The sequence below is a fragment of the Rhinatrema bivittatum genome, chromosome 1 (genome assembly GCF_901001135.1).
Source record: "Rhinatrema bivittatum chromosome 1, aRhiBiv1.1, whole genome shotgun sequence".
NCBI classification, from domain to species: Eukaryota; Metazoa; Chordata; class Amphibia; order Gymnophiona; family Rhinatrematidae; genus Rhinatrema; species Rhinatrema bivittatum.
The window spans coordinates 685,601,322-685,626,915 of record NC_042615.1 but is presented as its reverse complement, the minus strand read 5'-3'; the positions used below and the strand labels follow the sequence as shown (position 1 = coordinate 685,626,915).

At 44.7% G+C, this 25,594-nt stretch overlaps 1 protein-coding gene across 2 annotated transcripts in view; it reads right to left on the bottom strand.

Annotated features, from left to right (window-relative positions):
- Positions 1-24,927, bottom strand: part of TMEM171 (transmembrane protein 171) — an 86,661-nt gene extending 61,734 nt beyond the window's left edge. The window contains exons 1-2 of one of the 2 annotated variants that reach the window (XM_029574795.1): positions 24,279-24,927; positions 8,987-9,121 (exon numbers count right to left, since the gene is read on the bottom strand). In XM_029574795.1, coding sequence (XP_029430655.1) covers positions 8,987-9,121; positions 24,279-24,400 — 257 coding nt within the window. In that variant the 5' untranslated portion in view covers positions 24,401-24,927. Of the gene's footprint in view, positions 1-8,986; positions 9,145-24,278 lie in introns of those variants that run through there. The other variant, XM_029574768.1, reaches the window with a different exon arrangement.
- Between the last annotated feature and the right edge of the window lie 667 nt (positions 24,928-25,594).

Below are 25,594 nucleotides of genomic sequence, written 5' to 3'. Positions count from 1 at the left end.
CCATCCTGGGACATCATCATTGGAGGAATCAGCATGTTTCAGCAGAGCAGCTTGTACATCAGCATGACCTGAGGATAACTGGACAGAGAACCGAATCAGAGGCTGTAGCCCACTGGAATTTGGCCGAGCCTGGCGAGTTGGGGGCAAAAGGCCACAGTGGGGCTTGGATGTTTAGTGGTCTTGTAGCAGGGATGATGGGAGAGACTGAGATAGAGAAGGCCCAGGCAGCTGGTTGTGGTGTTGTGATCAGGAAAGTTGATTATGGCATCATAGAATAACTCACCAGATGTCTTACTAGTGCCTGTGCAAAAGGGCAGATCTTTAAAACTCTCAGGATAGGAGCTGTATAGCTGGTTTATCAGAATAAGGCAAACACTAAGATGGCTGCCATCACAGACTACTGACCAGCTTCTGGGAGAATCTGAGTGAGGAAGAGCCAGGACAGGGTGGAGCAAAGATTACAACCCTAATAGGCTATTGACAGAATTAAGAGAGGAGATTTATAGTGGCTGGGAGTCCTCATCTGTCCCCTCCAGGACAGATGAGGACTCAGGACACCAGCCCTTGGAAGTGGAGGAATAAGCAGAAGAAGAACCAGGGATACCCTCATGGACATTTCTGGTCCAGAGCAGAGTCAAAATTTGAAACTAATCTATGTCTTTGCGGGAAGTGGTGCAGTGACACACAAACAAGGCAGCTGAAGCATTCCTGAGTTAGCCATTCTGTAATGCAAAGGTTTAAATTGGAATATTTTGCTTATGAGCACTGCCTAAGAGGTTGATTTTAAAAGCGTTACTTGTGCATATGTGGGTCACACGTGACCAATACGGATTGTAAAAGCCACGATTTACATGCATATATACCCATGCATGCACTAAAAATAAGGGGGAGGAAAAGGAGCATTGTGGGGTGGGACCAACACTTATACACAACTCCATATCTCAAAATGAGGCCATAGCGTGCATGACTTGTTAGCTGCATAACTTTACTGCTGCTTCTGATAAGGAGCAAGTCTGTAAATCTTGCATTTTAGGGCTTACAGGACAGGGTGAGGGGTCTGAGTCATAAAGAACCAGAGAGATTTGGAAGACCTCGATACTGACTGGGCCTAACTGGAGGTGTAATTGGAAAAACTGGGAATGTTTCTTGCAAGAGCATGTTTTAAAATCTGCTTACATACGTGCGTTAAAGCCAGCAAAATCCTATGGAAGATATGTGAAGTATGTTTCCTTGAGTAACCTCTTAGAATTAGGAGCATACTTATGTGAGGTAGGCGTATTTTAAATCATATACACGCAAGTGCGCGCATTATTTCAAATTCCAGCGTATATCTGCTCGTATGCTGATACGCACATGGATGGGAGCAACCGCACTTCTTTTAAAATTGGCCTGTTAGATTTCTAGCAAACTGAAGCTGTTAAAAGTTAATTAGAGCCGTTTCCTATTTAGTAAAAGGCTGCTCTTGAGCAATTGGAAAGATGAGCTACAAGCCAGCTTTAATTCCTAGCAAACTGAAACTATTGCAAGTTAATTAGACATTTTTTTATTCACTGTAAGAAAATGCTAAACTATTCTTGAGCAATTAGAAAGCTAGGCTATGGAATTCTAAATGACTACACAGCTACAGACACCGCCTTGGATTCCTAACAAACTGAAGCTGTTGCAAGTTATTTAGAGATGTATTTTTTTCTTTAAAACCACAATTAAATAATTAGAGAGCTATGCTATGGAACTCTGACTGCATTATTAGAGAGGGCTTGTAAATGTAAATGTTTTGCATTGTGCTAAGCTCCAAACACAGTCTTCTGATTAGCCTGTAAAGTTAGCCTACTTCCAGAGTCTAAAAGGGGATTAGTAACAAGCTATGTCACTGGGGAAAGTACCTCAGTTTTGCAACTACTCTGCAGCAGTTCAGGTTTCAAAACAGTGCTTTAATTAATTTACAATAATCTCAGTTCCTTGAAGCAAAAAAAGGAAAAGAAACATGTAGCAAGTTAATCATTTGAGTTTAATGGCCCAGCTTTCTAATGTCTCAATAGCTGCTTGATATCTTCACCACAGAAACACCCAGCTCTGAGTAACCTGGAATTACGATTCCCATCAAACAAGTAATTCCAGGTTACTCAGAGCTGGGTGTTTCTATGGTGAAGATGTCAAGCAGCTATTGAGACATTAGAAAGCTGGGCCATTAAACTCAAATGATTAACTTGCTACATGTTTCTTTTCCTTTTTTTGCTTCAAGGAACTGAGATTATTGTAAATTAATTAAAGCACTGTTTTGAAACCTGAACTGCTGCAGAGTAGTTGCAAAACTGAGATACTTTCCCCAGTGACATAGCTTGTTACTAATCCCCTTTTAGACTCTGGAAGTAGGCTAACTTTACAGGCTAATCAGAAGACTATGTTTGGAGCTTAGCACAATGCAAAACATTTACACCGCACCACTTAAAAGTCCTTAGAAAAAGAGAGACAGAGATAAGATGGATGTTTTATTAAGTCACAGAACTGTTGGTCAACATTGCAGTTCTTAAGCAGTTCCCCAATGCAGGTACTGAGCCTAAGGCCAGAACAGTTATTGACGAATTTAGATCTATGGTGATCCGGAGAGGGTGCTTAACAGGAAAGGACTGGAAGGATTCCTGTAATCTCAGCCTTGGCTGAATGTTGAAGGTCTGCTATTTGGACTTTAGAAGGGATACAGCACCACCCACAGGACAGGACTGGAAGCCGGATGTAGGTAAGGCCTGTCCTGAAAGACTTCTATCTACATTTGACTCAATCTTTTGTACCTCTCCAGGAGAGACTCTGGCTCTTTAGATGCCCTGGATCCAGCACCTACCTTCCATAGAATTACACCAGAAGCTCGAGGTTGCCACACATCATGACGGGGACAGTAGGGGGTGGGGTCGCAACAGGGAGACCAGTGATGTGGCACAGACATGGTGGGTAGTGGTTTGATGGTGATGGGTGGTGGTACTGGGGAAACTGCATGGGACACCCCTGTGTCAGGATAGCAGCAGCAGGCTGCTGGTAAGAATGCGGAGTCAAGTTCTAAGGAAGGTAGGAAGAGGAAATGTAAAGATCATGGCAGGTGGAGAGGTTCATCTGGGACATCTGGATCTACCTCTTCTATGTCTAGTTTGTCTTCTTCCTCTTCTTGTTCCATTCCTGTCTCTGTCTCTCTTATGGAGCAAAATGTCAACAGGGGAGCGCCCACTTTAGTAACACTTACAGAGTGATAAGAAGGGGGTGTCTCATTCATATAGGGACAAGATTAGGAAACAAAAAATATATCAATGTTTTTCATTTACTTGAGGGGAGGAGGGGTAGAGAGAAAAGGAAAGAGAAAAAAGGGAAGAAAGAAGCGGAGGGTAACAAGAATCATTTTCAATTGGATCGGATGTTTTCTTTATTTGGCTGGTGTAGTGGGTCATTTTGAATCTTCACATAATAATCATAATGACCCACTGTACTTGCTAATGTGGACACACTTCTGGTGGCTCATAAAGATTGAGGGTTGAGCTTACCTCAGCTATGAGCGTCTTATGGACAAGATGGAAGAAAATACGTTTATGTCTTGGTACACAGGAGGTAAGCTTATGGCTTGCTCAGATGACTCATAAGGTGGCAAGGGGTAGGCAGGCATCAGGTGTGGCTTCATGTGCTTCAGGGAAGCCAGGGTTCAAATTCCATTGCTACTCCTTGTGATCTTGGACAAGTCACTTTACCCTCCATTGTCTTAGATCAAACTTAGCCCTGGATGCACTAAGCTCTGAAGTTTTATCGTGGAAGAGATCCCATTATCAGAGGGTGATGTTACTCCGATAGTGGAACCCCTCCCCCGAAAAAACATTGCAGCTATATGGCGCATTCTTTTATCACCACAGGGCAAAAGATCACGCCTAGCCGCCCTTTGAGGCGGCCCCCATTCCCCCAAAGTGAAAACAAATTGTGCACATGTTGCCACATGGGCCCCCCCCCAAATCCAACATTAGTAAGTAGGGTCCAGGCCCAGGCCCTCCAAAGTCCAACATAAAAGCAGCCCTCTCCCCTTAAGGTGTCACAAAATTAAATAGGGTCCTGGGTCTCCAACGTTCCTCCCCCCCCCCCCCCCACTGAAAAGTCAAACAAAAATAAAGAGGGCCCTAGGCCCAACACCCTTCCCCTTCCTCCAACCTACACCCCCGAACCTTAAAATAAAGTTGCAGGACCCATGTTGGGGCCAGGGCACATCTTCGTGCCCAGCCTGTTCGGCACAATTTTTCAAACTGGCACAGATCTGTCTTTGTCCCAGCCATGTGACTGGAACAATGTCTGGGGGATCAGAGCTCCTGGGTCGGGGTGTGGGAGAGGGGAAGGGTGCCAGAAAGGGAGGTTGGGGCTCAAGACCCTCTTTTTATTTTTGACCTTTCAAGGGGGGTGGAGGATGTTGGGGGCCCAGGACCCTATTTCATTTTGTGACACCTTTGGGGGCAAAAGGGGGGAGGTGGTGATGGCTACTTTAATCTTGGAATTTTTGGGGGTGGGAGGGCCAGGGCTTGGACCCTATTTATTAATGTTGGACTTGGGGGCAGCTGGGGCCATCACTGCGCAGCAACATGTGCACTATTTTTTTATTTATTTATTTTTACTTTGGGGGAGTTAGGGCCGCCTCAAGAGGTGGCCTCGGTTTGAGACAGGGGTCAGCCCTGACCCTCGCTCAACCTCTCCATTTGGCCTTGCAACCTTTTATTTTCTCTGGTGGGCTGGTAAATGTAATGCAGAAGCCTCGGGACCTGAGTTAGGGTCCCAGGAGTTCTAGGGTTATATTTACCACATTTCAAAGAGGTGGTGGTGTTTTATCACGGCCGACCACTTTCTTTGTCCTCCACAATAAAATGTTAACATTAGCTTGACTATTAATTACCTCCTTTGCATGCATTTGCATTATTCTTGCATGCAAATCACATACAAAGAAAGACATTATAATAGGGGAGGGTAGATGCAAAATATCGCATATGTCACATGATATATGTAGTTTAATGTGCGTTAGAGCACTACTGCAGCTTGATGCGTCTCCCAGTTAGATTGTATGCCCTCTAGGGACAGGAAATAATCATAGTATCTTAATGTTATCCACTTTGAATTGGATGAAAGGCAGAATATAATTATTATAAATAAAAAGTAAAATAAATTTAAACACTTGTGTTCCATCTGTGCAGTCAATCACCTGGCTACTAAGTGCACTTGTGGTAGAGAGGGTGCACCTACCCGTAGTGCGAAATAGCAATAGGGTGCCTACACCCATTTTGTTGAAAGCCATGCATTCTTGATTAGTTAGTTATCCAAGCAGGGATGCAGCTTCAATTTTGATGGAAGGTTTTCATTATGGTTTTAGGATTCCTTATGCAGGTCCATTGGAGGGGCAGGTAGGAAACTGTGCATAGAATGGGGAATGTGGTGGAGCAAAAATTGGCAGGTTTGTTGACCTTTTTACTGACCCTCCATTTCAGAGTATGAATATTTCGCCATTGGCTGTGGTGCCAAAAAAGAAGCCTGGCAAATTCTATTTGGTCCATCATTTGTCCTTCCCTGAGCGTAGTTCAGTCAATGATTTCATTCTTGGGCAGTATTTTAGAGTGCATTATGTGTCTTTTGACTGTGCAGTTGGTTTGGCAGTATGGCAAGGGAGCTCTATTGGCAAAGGTAGATATTGAGTCAACCTTTCGATTGTTGCCCATTCACTCCAATAGTTTTCCTTTGTCTATTAGTAATGAGAAGAGTATTATATATTGATGAATGTATGCCTAAGGGTTGTTCTGTTTTGTGTGCTTATTTTGAAATGTTTAGCACTTTTGGGGCAGATTTTAAAAGCCCCATAAAAGCGTATATCCCGGGGCTTGAAAAAAGGAGCTGGGTGTGAGTAGTCCCGGGTAGGGGCGTGGCCAGAGGCCTCCACAGGGACTCTAGGCCGGTGTGCGCAACCTATGCCTGCCCAGAGGCAGGCGCAACTTACATAACAAAGGTATGGGAGGGGCTTTAGATAGGGCTGGGGGGCGGGCGGAAGGAAAGTTCCCTCCGAGGCGTCACCGGGCCTATTTTACATAGGCCCGGTGACGCGCGTATGTCCAGGGGCTTGAAAAAAGGGGCGGGGTGTGGGCAGTCCCAGGCGGGGGTGTGGCCAGAGGCCTCCTCAGGGCCTCTAGGCTGGTGCACACAATCTATGCCTGCCCAGAGGCAGGCGCAACTTGCATAACAAAGGTATGGGAGGGGGTTTAGGTAGGGCTGGGGGGCAGGTTAGGGAAGGGAGGGGAAGGTGGGGAGTGGAAGGAAAGTTCCCTCCGAGGGCTCCCCTAGGGCTCAGCACATGCATGTTATAAAATCGGGCATAGATTTGTGTGCGCCAGGTTGCGCGCACAAATCTACGCCTGCGCGTAGGTACTAAAATCTGGCCCTTTGTGCATTGGGTGACCACTCCCATGGAAGATCAAACTATATTGTGCATTATTTAGATGATTTTTTTTATTTGCTGGCCTGGAGGCTTTGGAATCTTGTTCAGAAATTTTGGCAGGCTTTTTTTAATGAGATGGAGTTGTTTGGTTTACCCATCGCTAAGGATAAGATAAAGGGACCTGTCAACTATCTTCATCTCATTTATTAAAAATGTATATACAACCAATGCAATGAAAGATTGTTTACCAAATAAACATACATAATAAAAGTATATAAAACAGACACTGATAGGAATACTGTGTGCAATTCTGATCACCGCATCTCAAAAAGGATATAGCTGCACTGGAGAAAGTGCTGAGAAGGGCAACCAGAATAAGGGACATGGAACAGCTGCCCTATGAGGAAAGGCTAAAGTTAGGGCTGTTCAGTTTGGAGACGAGACAACTGAGGTGGGATATGATAGAAGTCTACAAAATCATGAAAAGACTTGAACAAGTTAGTGAAAATTGGTTAATTACTCTCTCAGATAATAGATGGACCAGGGGGCACTTCATGAAGTTAGGAAGTAGCTGATTCAAAACAAATCAAAGAAAATTCTTTTTCACTCAGTGCATAGTTAAGCTCTGGAATTCATTACCAGAGGATGTGGTTAAAGCAGTTAGTGTAACTGGGTTTAAAAAAGGTTTGGATAAGTTCCTAGAGGAAAAATCCATAAACTGCTATTACGGTAATTAATAAGCAATAGTAGCTTGTAATTTATCTAATGATTGGGTACTTGCCAGGTACTTGTGACTTGGATTGGCCACGGTTGGAAACAGGATACTGGGTTTAATGGCCCCTTGTTCTGACCCAGTATGGCATATCTTATGTTCTTATGTAAACATACAGCTGCTTTTGAACAATACAGGATGAACTCAAGATCTTAGTAAACCCCGCTTATAATGAATATGCAAGGCAAAACAAATGGGTCATCAGCTTCACTTTAAATGTCTTTATCTAGCTTGTTACTCACAGGTCAAAAGGTAGTGAGTTCCCCAGAACTGGGCAGCTGCTGAGAGTACACATTCTCTCATTATAAACAGTCTAGCCTGGCGGATAGATGGAAGTTCTAGCAACCCCCTTTGTGAAGAACACAGTGGTCTCGTAGGATTATAAATATGCAAAAAGGCATTCACCCAAGAACACAAATCCAATGCCAATAATTTATGTACCAGCATTACAATATTATGTAAGATCCTTGATTGAATTGGAAGGCAATGTAGTTGATAGAGCACGAGGGAAATGTGATCCTGCATAAAATGGCCAGTAATGAATCACACTGCTGAATTTTGCAGTAATTGCAATGCTTGAAGTATGTTCGATGGAAGATTGATATATAAAGCATTGCTGAAATCAGTTGTAGATAATATCAGTGTTTGAATAACAGCTCAAAAGTGGGATGCACCAAGTAAAGGCTAAAATCCATGCACCAGACAGAGCTTGTAGAACCTTGCATGTGTAACAGCTTAATTTATTTTTTTTACTTGTGGAGAGGATTGAAAATATTACAATTCAATTTGAAAAGAAAAAGGGTAAATCAGAGGGCAATGGAGAAGTACAATCTCTGTCTTTGCATGGTTCAGAGCCATTGACTTACAGCAGAGATACAGCAGGAAATTATAGAACAATCCTCCCATACATAACATGGTATATCATCTGCATATAAACAGTGTCCTGTACATAGGCCAGCAAGCAGTCTGCATACTGGTGCCATGTAGATGTTAAACAGGATGGCAGAGAGTGCTGACCCCTGTGGAATACCAATAGCAAGAGAATCCTACGCTGAGCATTTTTTTTCCAATCCATGTCTGTTGGTGACCAGATAAACAGGAATAAAACCAAGCCAAAACAGCTCCTGCTATTCCACATTCTCTGAGTTGAGATCTGATGTTCAATAGTATCAAAAACCATGAATATATCAAGGGAAACCAGAACATATCTCTTCCTTGCATCCATCCATACCTCTCCTCAATGCATTAATTAGAGACAATAATACAATTTTGTTATCTGTTTTCTAAACTCAAGTTCAGTCTAACACCTGGTGGTCCTCCAGAAAGGTAATCAATTGTTTAGCTACCATACCTTCTAAAACTTTCAAAAGAAAAGATAGTGTGGAGATCGGCCTTTAATTCACCAAATCAGATGGATCAAGATGGTGCTTTAACAATGGCCTAACAGATGTACATTTTAGCAATGAAGGAAAATGACCTACTTGTAATGAAAAATTTATCAAGCTCATAAGAAACTGAACAACAGTTGATTTAATTACCTTTAATACTCCAACACTACAAGAATTTAATGGACAAAAGGCTGGGTTCATAGATGCAAAAGCCTTTAGCACCTCTATTTGAGAAACCATCTTGAATGTCGACCATTTTACCTTGAAGGATTCTGGTAATGCAGAAATCCAGCAAGGGACATTCTTTTCTTGGGCTTGATTCTGTTTACCAGAAAGCAAAGTAGTTAAATTGAGGGAGCTGGTTGTTGATGAGGTGTTGAAAGTGAAGAAAATTACCTTGCAATGGATGCAGTCTCTGGTGGATAGTCTGGAATTTTGCATGTTGGGTGGTGCCGACGGGTCAAATTTTCTTGCAATGTTTGTCTTCCACTATGTCTGGTATCTGAAATGGTCATCATCATATTGGGGTCCCTGAAATATAAAGGAAGGTTTGAGAGCATGGGCAACATTTTTAACGTGTTTTAATGGTTTGTTTGTATAGCAGAAGGAGCAGGTTTCTAATTGAGATTTGGAAATATTTTATGGTATTGTGGGGGAGTTGTTGGTTTTGGGATTTACTGTCAGGGATTAAGTGTGCAACTTCCTGGCCTGAGTTGTGGGTGATTGTGGATACTACTAGAAATATTACCTTCTTAGAGTTATTTCTCATAGTAGTGCCTTTGGTGATATGGGGAGATAGGTTAAGGAACAGGAGAGTGTCCTTTTGGTATGACAATTTGGGCATTGTACAGATTAACAGGCAATCTGCAAACTGTGTGCTGGTGGTGGACCTCTTGTGGGAATTCATTTGCACTGATTACAGTTTAATCTTACATTTCGGGCATGTCATCTTTATCTTTATTCATATTTATATACCTATACTGCCATAACCTGGAGCAGTTCATGTAATAATAAAATGACAGTCAGTGGTTCATGTCAGGACAAAGTGTCATAATCACATGACTCAGTTAAAAGCAAGTTTAAACAAGTGGGTTTTTAACATTTTTTTGAAAGTTTTAGTGCAAACAGTATGATGCAGAACTTGTGGAAGGGAGTTCCACAGCTCGGGGTCTGCAATAAAGAAAGCACACTCTTGCGTTTCAGTAAATTGGGCTTGACAGACTGTTGGTATGTTTAGCAGACCTCTCTAGGCAGACTGCAGAGGGTGGGAGGGATTATATACCTGCAGACGGGCGGTAGCCCATGGGAAAGGGTTCACAGCCAGGAGGCTGTGAACTAGAACAGCTATTTTGTATTTAACTCATGTGTGGACTAGAAGCCAGTGAAAGGTCTTAAGCGTGGGAGAAATATGCTTTAAAATCAACCTAGCTGCAGCATTCTGTAATAGCTGTAATTCAATAAGATTCTTCAAAGGGTGGGGAGAATGGGAGGTGGGTTTGGGGTTCAGGATTGTGTATGTTGCGGCCTCCACCACTTCCCTCCACCTACGACTCAAACCTGCCTACCTCCGCCTTAGGAATCGCCGCGTTCCGCCCGCTCTGGTCCCCGGGGGCTTCTCTCGCTCCTCGTGGCGGCCGCCATTACGTGCCTGCTTCTCGTCAGTCTCGCGCGCGTGAGGACGCCCGTCTTGAGCGCTCAACTCCCGGAAGCCTGGCCCCGCCTGTGCTGCTGACGTCACGCCCGAGCCCCGATATAACCGGCGCTCAAACTCTCTCGCATCGCCTTGCAACGAGGTTCACAACTCCATAGTTGTTCTTAGTTGCGTTCCTGGTGATCTCCTCGTTTCCTGCCTCTGACTCCGGTTTGCCTCTGACTCTGCTTCTGCCTGCTGCCTGCCTCTGACTCCGGTTTGCCTCCGACTCCGCTTCAGCCTGCAGCCAGCCTCTGACCCCGGCCTGCTTCCGCTTCAGCCTACAGCCTGCTTCAGCCTCCGGTTTGCTACCGACTCCGCTTCAGCCTACGGTTTGCTACAGACTCCGCTGCCGCCCGCTGCCCTGTCTTCAGCCGGCCCTCGGCCCTGTAGAGCCGGTCCCCTGCTTCCCGGGTACCTTTGGACTTCCACTCCCAACTGTTTGCTCTGGTCCCGGTCTAGCCTCTCTCAGACCCTGGACTTTCTGCCTGTATTTCCAAGTCCTAAGGTCCCAGTGCCCTACGGGCTCCTCCCGGGGGGCTCCTGGTTCCCGGGTGAACACCTCCTGCCTGTGGCTCCACCTCCCGGCCTACCCTGTCACTCTAGGTAGGCCGGCCCAAGGGTCCACTATCTCGCCAGCAGTGTCCGACTGCAACAGTGTACCTCAAATAAATATGTTGTGAGCCCGGGCTGGGAAAGAGTGCACCGGCCCAGGGTTCTTATTGGTTGTATTGTTTTGTGCATGTTAATAAAAGAGATTTAAACATAAATATGAAACAGAAGGCCAATATAGTTCATCACAATAATCCAAGTATTGCAATATCAATGCTTGCACAACAGAACGAAAATGCAATAGCAGATACTCTTTCTTGTTGCAAATGGGCGCTGTTCCGGAAGCTGGTGACTGGGGTGGATTACTATGGAGCAGTGATTCCAGATTTCCTCTGGAAGTTTGGTGTCCCAAAGCATGGAGTCTACTGCAAGCTACATTAGCACCTTTGATATGGGCTGCATATACCAGTGGGTATGGGAAGATTTTAAAATTTATTTTCAAAAGGTTGGTCCTGGGGTACTGTATCTAACAATTTACTGATGGATTATTTTACTTATGCAAAGGTGATAGGTTTTTCTAGATCTGCTATGTCAGGTCACATTTCAGGATTATCTTTTCTTTTTTTTTTTTTAAATTAAAACTTATGACTGTGGTGTCCAGTGAATAGCTTCCTTCTGAGGCATTTATTGGTGGTTTGGTTCAGAGTTATGATGGCTGTGCCGGATGGTAGTTGCCTATCACATGTGATTATTTGTATTTGGGATGCCCTGCTTTCCATTTGTTTTTCTCTGTATGAAATTTGTTTCGGTGGCATTTGTTCTGGTCTTTTTCGGCGCATTTAGGATTAGGGAGTTGGTGGACAAGAAAGCGAGTGTTGGTCTACTTCAAGTATGCAGTTTGAGCATGTCATCCTGGAAGGGAATACGGTACACCTAATGATTCACCTTTCAAAGACTGATCAAGCTGCTAGAGTCGCTTAGCTGGTTTTGAATGTGATGGAAGTTTTGGTCACTTGTCTGGTTCAGAATGTGCATGCATTTTTGGCAATGTGACCTTTTTGTAGTGCACAATTTCTGGTGCATGAAAATGGTTGTTCCCTTACAAGATATCAATTTGCTGTGGTTTAGTGTAAGACTTTGGAGATTTTAGGATTGGAGGTGAGTCATTTCGATATTCACTCCTTCTGTATTAATGCAGCTAGTTTGGCGGTTGTGTTGGGTTTGCCAGATGGGGTTATTTGTTCTTTTGGATGCTGGAAGTCTGGGACTTTTGAGTTGTATGTTCAGATGGATGGGTATCAATGAGTTTACAGGAGAGAACAGTATAATACTTTTGTGTTTTGCAGGTCATCAGTACAGGGGCAAGAATGCCCATACCACTCATATGTGCAAGAGCACATAGATATGCTCAACAGCATATCTCAACAGTACATCTCACTTAGGCCTGGAACATCTTGGTGTGAAAATGCACTGGTTTGGGCGGCAAGGGATGTGTTGGGATCAGCTGCTATCATTCCTTAGCTTGCTGATAAGGGGATGGGCCTGGCCAGATGTCCTATTGTTACATCTTGAGGCGTGTGAAAAATGGACATGCAACCAGTTGATTGCTACTGTTAGAAAAGAGGTGTCTCCTGTTATGTACCTAACATTAAGATTTATTGGTAAGACATTATTCCAAGGCCTGCTTTATTGGATCAGGCAGTTTGGGGTCAGGCTAAGATAAATCAGAAAATTGGATCCTGGTTATGCTGTGAAGGGGGTGGGCACATGAGGCAAGCTTGGTCTTGAGATGTTTATGCATAAGAACATCTTCAAAAACTGTGCCAACACTTATCGATATTAAGAATAATCAATTACTGACGCTAATCCCAATAGGCTAGTGTAATCTCTATGGTATGATCATCATAATAGGCCTCATCGTGTGAGCTTTCGCATGTTTAGAATCAGCCTTACATATAATCATAGGTCATTATGTTAACCAGCTTGCAACACTAGTTCTTGGTTTTCTCCAAAAAAAATTTTTTTTAAGCACTTTTTTTCTTGCAAGTAAAATTCAGTTTTCTGAAGAGCAAAATCTCAAAGTAGAAACAGTACAACACTTATCTTTTTCTGTTTCACTATTGTCCTCATGATGGTCTTGCGTTTATTCGCAAGAAACTGGTGACCCGACACGGGACCGTGTTTCGGACTGCTGCTGCATTGTGCCAGTCCTTTTTCAAGGGTAAACTGTTCTGCGTATAATTTTTGCAGAGGATTTTTTTAAATGGCCACCCGGCGTTTTTCCAAAAACAGTTTTTGAAGTATTTCATTACCAATTCTTGTCATTGAAAATACCTCTGAATCCTACCTTTGTTATATACTATGCATAAGAACATGCCATAGTGGGTCAGATCAAGGGTCCATCATGCCCAGCATCCTGTTTCCAACAGTGGCCAATCCAAGTCACAAGTACCTGGCAATTACCCAATCATTAGATAAATTACAAGTTACTACTGCTTATTAATTACCGTAATAGCAGTTTATGGATTTTTCCTCTAGCCAAGTACATAAGAACATGCCATACTGGGTCAGACCAAGGGTCCATCAAACTCAGCATCCTGTTTCCAACAGTGGCCAATCCAGGCCATAAGAGCTTGCTATGATCCCTCCAGTGAGCTCTGTTCCCAGCTATTCAAGCTGCATCCTCACTGACCATGTGACTCAGCAGTCCCTGCACTACTTAAGCCAGCCTGTCCAGTCCAATGATGCCTCTGGTCAGGTTGTCTGACCTGGCTTCACTTACCGTGCGCTCCTTGCCTTGTGGCCTCCAGGCCTGCCCTTGTCTTGTGGCCTACTCAGGCCTTTCCTTGTCTTGTGGCCTCCAGACTTCCTCTCACCTTGTTCCTTGCCTTGTGACCTATCCAGGCTTTTCCTTTCCTAGTGGCCTTCGCGCCTTATGCCTATTGGCCTACAGCCCTTCTGCATTACTGCTTTCAGGCCTCGGTGTTCTCTGTTCTGTATTGTCTTTGTCTAGTCCTTGTCTGTCTGGTTTGTTCTGCCCAGCCCAGTTCCTAGTATCCATTCCTTGCCTTGCTATTGCCTTGCCCCATTCTGTACCTAGTCCGAGTATCTGCTTATTCTTCTGCCCAGCCTATGTTTGTATCCAGATCCAGTCCCCAGCCTGTCTAGCCTGAGCCTGTATCTGTATTCATTTCCAGTCCCCACTCAGTATCCTGCTCATTCTGTGTCTGTATCCAGTCTTCAGTTCCAGGCTATGTCTGTCCAGCCTGCTGCAGTACAGTCTCCAGCCTGCCCAGCCTGAGCCTGTATCCAATTCGCTGCCTGAGTCTGTATCCAGTTCCAGTCCCTGCTCAGTATCCTGCTCAGTCTGTCTGTATCCAGTACTCGGTTCCATCCTGTGTCTGTCCAGCCTGCTGCAGTATTCAGTCCTCAGCTTCCAGCCTGTCTCTGCCACAATGTTCATCCTGTGTCTGACCTCAGTTCCTGCCTATGCCTGCCCTGCCTTGTCCATTCTCTCTAGCCTCATTCAGCCTGACTTACTTTCAACCTGTGGAGGGGAGGGGAGGGGACAGGTTAGAGAGATGATAAACCCCAGTCTAGCCCTACTCCTAAGAGGGTGTTCCCCCACCCCCAGCCAGCATGACACTCATCTGTCCTTGCCTCATCCAGTCTTCAATTATCCTTGTCCTCTTCTTGGCCTGACCTCCTGCTTTGGACTTGGACCTAACTATGCTTGCCTGCCGCCTTGATTCAACCTTAGCATTGGATCTGACTATGCTTGCCTGCTGCCTGGATCTGACCATTACCTCGAATCTTACCATACCTGTTTGCCGCATGCCCCAACCCTTGGCTTGTCCCTGGTATCTGCTGCCTGCCCTGACCTTTGCTTGTTCTTGGACTCCCACTTGCTCAACCGTCCTAGAGACCCATGTAAGTCCTGCTGGCTGCCAGAATCCAAGGGCCCAACCTTGGAGGAGATGGCTGGTATGGGTGAAGTTCCCCACTGCAGGGTGCATTTGTCAGCTGTCTGTGTAGGTCTTGTAAGTTTGCCGACCAGGCTGTTTCAATTTCACCACAGCAATAAGGGCTCAGAGGCATCCTGCTCATCACAGTTTGCAAAGGCCATGAGCTCGTGGACTTGTCTCAGACTGTCGCCATTTCTGAACTGGCACTTCAGTTGAAAAAGTATCCAAACCAGCTGAATGACTTGTTGAAGCTCCTGCAAGGCTTGGCTTCCCATCTGGTGACCTCTCTTGCTCCATCACCTGCTCCGGCATCTAATGCATGGCCTGCTATTGCTAGGTCCATCTGTCTTCACTGCCTCAGTGTGATAGTGACCCAAAGTGAGGCTTTCTAAACCAATGCTGCATCCAGTTTCCTCTCGGACAGGGTGAAGATCAAATATATCCTGTCTCTGTTGAGCGGTACCACCTTGGCCTGGGGCTTTCCCTCTTTAGGAGCCTGACAACCTGCTATTGGGGAACTTGGATAATTTCCTGTGGGAGTTCCGGATAATATTTGATGAACCTGGCCGGACACACTTCATTGCAGCCAAACTACTCCAGATACAGCAAAGCTCTCAGACCTTAGGTGAATACTCAGTCCATTTTTGTATGCTGGCATCAGAACTCCAATGGGGTGATGACAGCTTGACTGCCATCTTTAGACAAGGCTTGTCAGAGCATTTCTAGGATGAACTAGCTGGCCATGACCTGCCTGCTACCTTGGAGAGCCTGATCAGATTGGCAATTTGCCTAGACCTCCTGTTCCAGGAGCAAGCCTGTGAGAGATGTGACTCAATGACCCATCCACTTAGCACTCAGTTTTCATTGTCCATCCCGGCCACCTCCAGAATGCACTGCAGTACTCCCCTGGAGAAGTCCATGTAGATGGATCATCTCAAATTGTCAATGAAGGAAAACAGAAGCGATGGTAGCTCAACCTATACCTGTATTGTGCCGCCCAAGGGCACTTTGTGAATCAGTGCCTGGTTACAACGGGAAACTCCTGGATCTAGGGCTGGTAGGATAGGCCAGCCTAGGTAGCACAAGCTCCTCTCCACAAATTATGGTTCCAATTTGCCTAACCATTGGGAAGATCGTGCTTGATTCTCATGCCGTTTTGGATTCTAGGTCCAGAGGCAACTTCATTAACATAGCCATGTTACGCCAGCAGTAACTTCCAATTTGTTCTGTTGGACTGCACTCACTGTGTCTTCAGTCTATGGGAATCCCTTGCCTGGGCTTATGATGATGGCCACTGCACCACTCACAATGCAGGCTGGTCTTCTTCTCAGTGAACAGATCAGCCTTTATATCTTGCCCAAAGCTGTTAATCTTTTTATCCTGGCCTTCACCTTGGCTCATGCAGCACTGATCTATCATCAATGGGGGAAACCTTACAAATCACCCAGTGGGGGTTTCTGCCTGCCACTTCAATACGCCACCTATGCTGACATCTTTAATAAGCAACAAGTGGAAACCCTACCACCACACTACTCTTATGACTGCCCAATTGATTTGTTACCAGGCAAGATTTCCCCCAGGATTACGGTTTACCCTCTTTCTGAAGCAATATCAAAATCTTTCCAGGTTCTCCTGGATGTAGGGTTCATTTGCCCATCCTTCTCTCTGGCTGGGGCTGATTTCTTCTTTGTCAGGAAGAAAAATGGCTCCCTCCACCCTTGTATCGATTATAGGGGTCTCAACATGATTACCAAGAACTGGGGACCCTCTGCCTCTCATCATAGAATTCTTCGATCAACTTTGGGGAGCTCACATTTTCACTAAGTTTGATCTCCGTAGAGCATATAATCTGATTCTCGTCAGAGAGGTTGATGAATGAAAAACAGCTTTTAAACCCAGAGACGGGCACTATGAATATCTGGATATTCTTTTTGGGTTGTGCAAAGCCCCTGCTGTCTTCCAGTTTATGGTCAATGAAATATTCCATGACCTCTTCTGTTCCCACGTGGTTGTCTACCTAGATCATGGGATCTACCTAGTGTTTGGGTACTTGCCAGGTACTTGTAGCTTGGATTGGCTACTGTTGGAAACAGGATGCTGGGATTGTTGGACCCTTGGTCTGACAGAGTATGGCAATTTCTTATGTTCTTAGATGATATTCTTGCCTTTTCTAAATCCTTGGATCAGCATTGCAAACATATGAAGCAAGTACTCCAGAGACTCCAAGAACATCATCTCTATGTGAAATTGGAAAAGTGTATCTTTGAGCAATAGGAGCTTCAATTCTTAGGCTATATCATTTCCCAGCATGGCCTCTGGATAGACCCAGAGAAACTGAAAGCCATCTTGAACTGGCACCAGTCTGTGGGCCTCAAGGCCTTGCAGTTCTTTATCAGGTTTGCAAATTATTATAGAGAGTTCATACATGGTTACTCTTCACTGGCTGCTCCCTCTCATAGCCCTTACCAAGAAAAGTGGTGACACCAAGAACTGGAATGACAATGCCATCCCGGCCTTTAATCGCCTCAAATAGGAGTCCTCTCAAGACCTGTCTCTTCATCATATGGACACTTCCAAGCCACTCATACTGGAGGTAGATGCTTCTACCTTTGGGGTAGGGGCTGTCCTCTTACAGCACAACAACCAAGGGACCCTCGTGACCTGCTCCTACTTCTCCAAAAAGTTCACTCCAGCTGAAAGGAGTGAACTTGGAGAAGTAGGAGACTGAATTGTTGGCTGTGAAGCCAGCACTGGAAGAATGGCAACATCTGTTAGAAGGAGCCAGGTTTCCGGTGACTATACTGATCACAAGAATTTGGAAAACCTAGCATAAGCTCAGCGACTGAACCCTCAACAGGCCCGTCCACCACTGTTCTTCAACTGGTTCAATTTTGAATTGAGATACTGTCCAGTAGAGAAAAACCAAAGGGTCAATGCCCTCTCCAAATCCTTTGACACAGATGATTCTTCAGAGGTTCCATACCATAGATACATACATAGATACATACATACATACATACTCCTGTTGTATTTACTATCGTTAATTTTAAATTGTAATCTTCATACATCGTTCTATGTAACATGTTGTTTCTGTATGTAAACCGGAGTGAAGGCAACTCTGCTATACCTCGGTATATAAAAAAAATGCTAAATAAAATAGACCCAGCAAGGATCATAATGATCACCGCTGTACCAATTCCACCTGGAAAGGCAGTGGTTTCTCAATGGCTTCATGAGAAAGTATTTTCATGGGCTTATGATTCCTGCCTGGTAAGTCATCCTGGTATCACTAGCAACTTGGAGTTAGTATTTGCCACTACTGGTGGCCCCTGATGAAGGGAAATGTGACACAGTACATGGATTCCTGCCCCACATGCACTATGAATAAGAGTCCCTGAGCTTGACCCTGTGGGCTGTTACAGCCACTGCCAGCCCCCAGAGAACCCTGGACCCATTTGGCCACTGATTTTGTCACAGACCTTCCCCTCTCTAGTGGCAACACGGCAATCTGGGTGGTCGTGGATTGTTTCTCTAAAATGGCTCATTTCACACATCTTCTTGGACTCCCCTCAGCAACTGAGTTAGCTATTCTCTTTGTTCAGCATATATTCCAACAATGTGAGTTACCATCCCATAACCTCAAGGGGTACAGTTCACTGCCCACTTCTGGTGGAGCTTATGTATGGCATTACTTTAGACTTCACTTCAGTTTACCACCGCTAGAGCAAAGGGCAATCAGACTCTCAAAGCCTTCCTGTGGGCCTATGTAAATAAATGTCAGGATGACTGGACATCCCTTCTCCCATGGGCAAAGTTCTGCCACAATAATCATGTGGGGAATTCAACAGATTCCTCACCCTTTTATGTGGTTTATGGCCATCATCCCTGGATATCCTTGCCAGTTCCAACCTCTGTCACCTGTCTCGCCACCAATATAATGCAGCAGGACCTCTATAAATTGTGGCAGAAGATACATTGCCTCCTAGAACAAGCAGCGGAGCATTTCAAGAGACAGGTGGATAAGAGACGCTGCCCTGCACCCCAACTCCAGCCTGTAACTTTGGTGTGGCTTAGCACAAGAATCTATACCTTAAGATACCCTATCTTAAATTCACTCCCAAGTTTTGGGGCCATTTCCCATTGTGCAGCAGGTGGAGCCCATGGCTTATAAACTGAAATTGTCCCCCACTCTTCAGGTACATAACATCTTCCACGTATCTTTGTTAAAACCCGCCATAAAAACCCTCATTCAAACCTACAGAGGTGGTGGCCAAGGAGGACACCTTATATGAGGTTCAAGAAATCTTGTATTCCAGGAGGGTCAGAAACAAAGTGCAGTACCTCATCTCATGGAAAGGCTTCAGCCCCAAAGAAAATTCCTGGGAGCCCAACTCTAACCTCCAAGCCCCTCAGCTACTGGAAAACTTTCTCAGATGGTTCCCCCAGAAGCCTAAGCCTAGGGAGGGGGCTTACTGTCACATTTGGCTGATTGCAGGGAAGGCCCACGACTGGCTGCACCCACCACAGAGGCCCCGGACACCTTGCTGAGGCGCTGCCCAAATTAAGAAGTCAAGCTGCTGTGGTTCAAATAAATACTTAAAGCCAGCAACTCAGAGAAACTCCTTTTATTAAATACAAACCCATAATACAATAAGATATATCTTATGGAGAAAACAACAAGTCACCATACTGTAGAACAGGATCACTTCTCTCAGAGATAAATTACTGATAGCAGGTATTAAAAAGGGGCCACACCTCTAATTTCTAAACCAATGACTATGTTTGTTTGTTTTCATAACATTTTTTAACTGGTTAACATTAACACAACATCCCTTTGACAGGATAACATTATAATTCTACCTCATGTATATTTTAATTAAGTTAGGGTACTTGACCTACATGCTAGCATTTCAGCATATTTTTGTCATGTATATTCACAGTACAGTAATAATAGCTTGATAGGGACAAACATTTTCAAAGTACCCCAACAAAACTGTGCCTGTGCTCGGAAGCAGTCAACTTGTCTGGGGCTGGAAGAAAAGGAAGATGGTAGCAGTAGCAGCAGCAGCAAGTTTGGGCTGAAGAAAAGAGGTGGATCAGTGCTAGCCTAAGTGGGATCAGAGGAGGAGGGCTGCAGCTTTGGGTTGTAGAAGAAGAAAAAGAGAGGGATAATAGTGTCAGCCTGCGCAGGGCTTGAGCAGGAGGAAAGGCAGTCACAGCATCTTTAAGCCAGATCTGAGGAAGACATGGGGCTTGCGGAAAAAAGGAGTTCAGTTATATAGGCTTGGAGGCAGTTGTTGTCTTTTTTCCTGTGGGGGTCAGAGGAGGGGGGAAGGGTCAAGGCTCAGTGGAGAGAGAACTGGAAGTCGTAGCCAGGCCATGTGACACCTATGGCCAAGTGAAAAATTTGCCCTCACTGTGATCAACACATACAGGCAGGAGCCTCTGTTAAATGTAGGGGACTTTTTTATTTTTAGTTTGAGCCAGCAGTTTCTTCCCGCTCCTTTAGGCTTTCAGCTCAGTTGGAACCAGTATGGGGATATTGGTACCATGAGCCTTATCGATTTATAAAAATGTATAATCTGCTCTATCTCAAATTCTAGGTGGAGTACAAAATTACATACAGATTAAAACTTATAACCATTAAAAGGTTCACAAACATGGCAAACAAAAATATTTATACATCCATGCATCAAATATTGTTCACCTTATTTAAATTAGGTCTAATGTTGAAATAATGAGTATGGATAATATGTTTATCTGTATCTTATGGATAGATTAGAGGATTCAATATCTTCAGACATATCCAATGTACATAATGTAAGAAGCTGTGAAACTGCTCACGAAGTTTCTCTTTGAAAATCTGGGGGCCATTTGGACTCATTGCTACTTGCACACCCATAGACTTTGCTCCTGCTTTGTAGCAGATACAAAGTCAACACCATATATCACATGCAGGATTTTCAAAATGAAATCCCAGCATATTGCTTGCCAGATCCACCCTCCCCTTAAAGCTTTGTGCTCTTCCTCCCCCCCCCCCCCACAAACATTATACATTTATAATACATGAAAAAGAACATTCAAAGTATAGTCTTCTGAGGGAAAAATATCACCAACAGCATGAATATAAAATTTACATGCTGTGCTATGGTGCCATACAGAAAATCAAAACAGATGCTTGGAACCCATATGGTATTATGCCTAGGATAACGCATGCTAGGTGTGGGCTTGGCCCTGAGAAAGCCATGAGTAACCTGAATTACAATATAGTAAATCTCCTATACCAGAATAGAAAAAAACCAGCACAAACTAACAACCCTACCTATGAAAAGGTATATAAATATTACACCAGGTTCTTGAACACCAGTATACCTCTTATTAGAAAAATGGAACAAACCAGGTTGTTATAGATCCCTACGCAGAAACTACAAACTAGCAGAATCCCTCACCTCAGTCACAGTTTGTATTTGAGGATCATGCAGAATACAGACTCTCAAATACAGAATAAAGAGACCATAAAGTATAAATAGAAACACGCTGATAAAAAAACGAGCTGGAAACTGCAACAAGCCAGACTCTGTATGCAGTGCAACAATGAAAAAACAGAAACATCACCATTCCTCAAAAAGCATCAAATAAAATAAAATATAAAACATTAATCATAGTAGTAAAACCATATTAATAAAAAGAATAAATGTCAAAACAGCTGAACAGATCAAATAATACCCAATAATAAAAACTAATAATGATTTTTTTAAATCCCTTGCTTTCCATACCTGGCAACTTTTGATTTCCAGATGCCCTGAGATTGTCGTGGATTAGCAGAGGAAAAGTAGAGTGGTTGTTGAGCAAAAATGTTCTCCTCTCTCTGACCCTTACTTAATCACACCCACATGCTTTCTGCCATGCTCAATTTCTCCCACACCCTCACTCTCTGCCATGCTCAATCACACCCCACACCCTTGTTCTCTGCCATACTCACACACCCCCACATCCTTGTGGTCTGCCATACTCAATCACACTTACACATCCACACCCTCTGCCATGTTCATTGCCACACACATACAGCTATGCTAAATCACACACACACACTTTCTGCCATGTTCAATCACACCCACAAACATGATTTGTCATGCTCAATCACTTCTACACACATGCTCTCTGTCATGTCAATCATATCTACATCCATACCCTCTGTCATGCTCAATTACACCCAGATCCTCATCCTCTGGCAAGTTCAATCACACCCACAGCCACACCCTGTCATGCTCATACACCCACAGCCTCACCCTCTGCCATGCTCAATCACACCCACACATGCTGTCTGCCATGCTCAATCACACCCACACACAATTTCTGCCATTCTCAATCACAATTACACACATGCTGTCTGCCATGCTCAGTCTTACTCACACCCAAACGCACACATGCGTCATGCACACACTCACTTGTTTCCCTCCTCTGGAAGCAGGAGCAAGAAAAGAAAAAGTAGCAGTAGCAGCCTCCTCCTTAAGCCTCAAAGCCCACCAAACTCCTCTTTCTAGTATCTGGGCTGTATTGCTCTTGCTCCTGATCCAGCCTGAAGGAAGGCTGATGCTGCATCTTCTGTTCCTGACTGTGGGAGGAAGAAAGGGAGATAATTTATTGTTCTTGTGGCCCTGCAGACCATGCTGCTCTTCCTGCTCCTGAATGCCCGGGATGAAGGAGGCCGATGTTTCTTGCGGCCCTATAGGCCGCACCGCTTTCACTGCATTTAGTGGGAAGGCCAAGGTGTCATCTTCAAGCGGGCAGGCACTTTGCTTTTTCTACTCCTGACTGGAGTGGGGGAGACCAAAGATTCATCTCATGGAATCGTGCAGAGCTGTAGCTAGCCTATGGCTGATATGGCCATGACCAGTAGGCACCATCCATCCCAAGGTGCCACCCTCTCTCACACAATGTTGGGAAAAGCTACCTCCCCACTTTCCAATACAACCCTGAGGACTGCCACCAGGGGGAGAAGAAATGAACTGCTGTGCCTGCTCTTGGTGTCCCCTCCTCCCCTCAGGGCCATTCATGAAGGTGGGGTGAATCGGGACATAAATACCAACACTGCCACATCAGCGGAGGAAGCCTGCGCAGTTTTCCCTCCCTCTGCATTCTGGAGCAGTGTGGTATGCAGTGCCAGGGCCGGTTCAAGAGTATTTAGCACCCTAGGTAAACTTTTGGTCATGCACCCCCTCACCTACTGACAGCAGCTCCAGCATATTGCTCTTTCCTATAGTGGTCGTAGCTCCAGCACAGCATGCTTTTCCTTGGCAATATTGGCTCTGGCACAGCACCCTTCTGCACCTCGCACAGGCAGGATTTTGCACCCCCAAAGTTTTGGCTCTCTAGGCAACCACCCTATTTGCTTAATGGAAGCACCAGCTCTGGGTAAGAATGAATTAAAGGGGTTGAACCTGGGGAGCTGGAAGGGGGAAGATAGAAAACTGGACATTGAGAATAAGACATGAAAGGGGGGAGGAGATAAAACTGGGGGGAGGGGTCAAGTCTGGGGAAGGGGAAAGAGAGCAAGCTTGGGGGTTAGGTGAGGTGGGGAGAGAGCAAACCAGGACTCGAAATGGGGGATGGAGAAGAGTGAACTAGGGATCAAGCCTTGGTAGAAGAAAAACTGGTGAGGAGGAGAGCTGTGGAGGGTTTCAAGTTTTGGAAGGAAGGGCCCAGTCTGATTTACTTTACAGAAGTCCTGGAGGAACTCTGCATCTTTGAGTAGTAATTCAAAAAGTAATACAAAAAAGTAAATGATTACTCAAAAGCAATGATTATATTGCAGTTTGATAAACAGTCTGTATTTTTTGTGTGTATGTAGAGTTCCCCCTGCAGTAATTGATGCATGGAGTGAGGACAGCACAGTAATTATTCTCACAGGACAGCAAAAAACCACGCCCTGACACACGCCTCCCCTTTCTTTGCATGCACATTTACATGCAAAGGGCTTATATATGTGCATATGTGACCTGTTTATAAAATACGGCTTGTATGCGGTTGCATCACATAAGTGTGTATATGCATGTTTTTGCACATGTAAGCTTTTGAAAATTCACCTATAAGTACTGTGGCATTGATGGTGCCCCTAGTGGCAGGTCCTCTGCGGTGACCTCGGGTTCGGAGGCTAATTATCAAGGACTGCTTCCACAAAGTCCTTTATAGCGGATCCATCCCTAAAGTTTCTCCGGTGCGTAAGGCTGAGAGGATAACCATAAGGCAAGGAGGCTATGGGTCAAAGCCACTCGTATGGTAAGGCCTTCATAAAACTATGCAATTGAGACCGGACTACCCTCATTCTCCCCTAAAGTAAGGGTCACCTCCCAGGCAGCCTTTTTTCATGATTTAAAATAACACATTACAGTCAGGCAGTAGCTTCTTATAGTGTCCTGAAGTTTATTAAACCAAACTCCACAGAAAGGAAAATCATTCAACATAAAAAGTATTACCTGACCTGCATTGCCTCACCTTCACTGGGAGCTTGAGGTTTTTAGATCCGTTTAGACCCCTGATTCCCCAATCTAAAACAACAAGCTTCTCGCTCTGAGTTCTATTATACTTTCTCCTGCACAACATGGGGGCGAAGTTGGTTTAATCCTCCAGTACATTCTACTTCTCCCCACTATAACATAGTACTGAAACCCTTCCCCACTGCAGGGACGTCTCCCTAGGCCAGCTGCCAGGTCCTGATCACCCTTTCCCCCAGCTGCCTTCATTTAGTAGAACAACTCTTTTCCCTGCTACCAGCTCTCCCATGCTGTGAAGTCCTCAAAGCCATTTCCTTTTCTTCCTTTTAACTCATACTTCTTTCCCCACCCCCACAATAAGTGTTCTTAACATTTACATAAACCTTCCTACCCCAGCTTCTTCAATGCCACAGGAGCTAACATCTCTAATTAACCCTCATAGCCGTGCTGAAGACACTTATGCACCCCAACTGTTGCACAGACACGGAAAGGGAAAAACCTTGTTAGAGCTGACTTAGCTTTTAGTAGAAAAGGTCTGCCTGGGCACCATCCCTCTGCCTCCTCCTTGCCTTCCCTCCAGCTCTCCTGAATTCCCCTTCTTTGGAGGGCTACTCTCTTTATGTCAGATAGAGTGCCCCTCCCTAGGAAGACCTCGTCTCTGTATTTCCCTGCCCCCAACCCTTCCTGAGGCGGACTACCAGGGCATCTGGGAAATGTAGTTTCCTTCCTGCAAAGTAACCGTCACATTGAGGAAAACACCCCAAAGTTTTGCAGCACAGAGGCTCAGCTCTGGCTCAACTCACCACAGTGCATATGCACATTCTTGCAGAGAGAGAGATTTTCCTTTGGGCAGAGTAGGGGAGTGGTTGCATTTACATGCATATGTACACAGTTAAACATATACTGGAACGTATGTACATGGAATTTTGCTGGGAAAAGTGCATGTGCAAATAGCAGGTGCAGGTCTGTATGTATACTTATTCCAATTTCATTCTCAAAGGGAAAGTTTTCCCTTTGAAAATGAACATGAAGTGTGCAGGTAAAAAGTACCCATACACTTTACGCTTCCATACACAGCATGAAATTGCTTTCTATGAGGAAGGAGTTTCAAACTGACTACATTGCGACAAAGGCTGCATTTACTTTTTACCTGCAGGCTTCACATGAGATTTCAAAGTGAAAGTCCACATTTACTTGCACTTGAAAACTTGCTGCAGGTACAAAGAATGAGCGGTCCCTTGCCCCTGCCTTTTCTGCGAGTAGAATTTTGCTTGAAAAGCACACCTGTAGTTTTCCTCCCCTG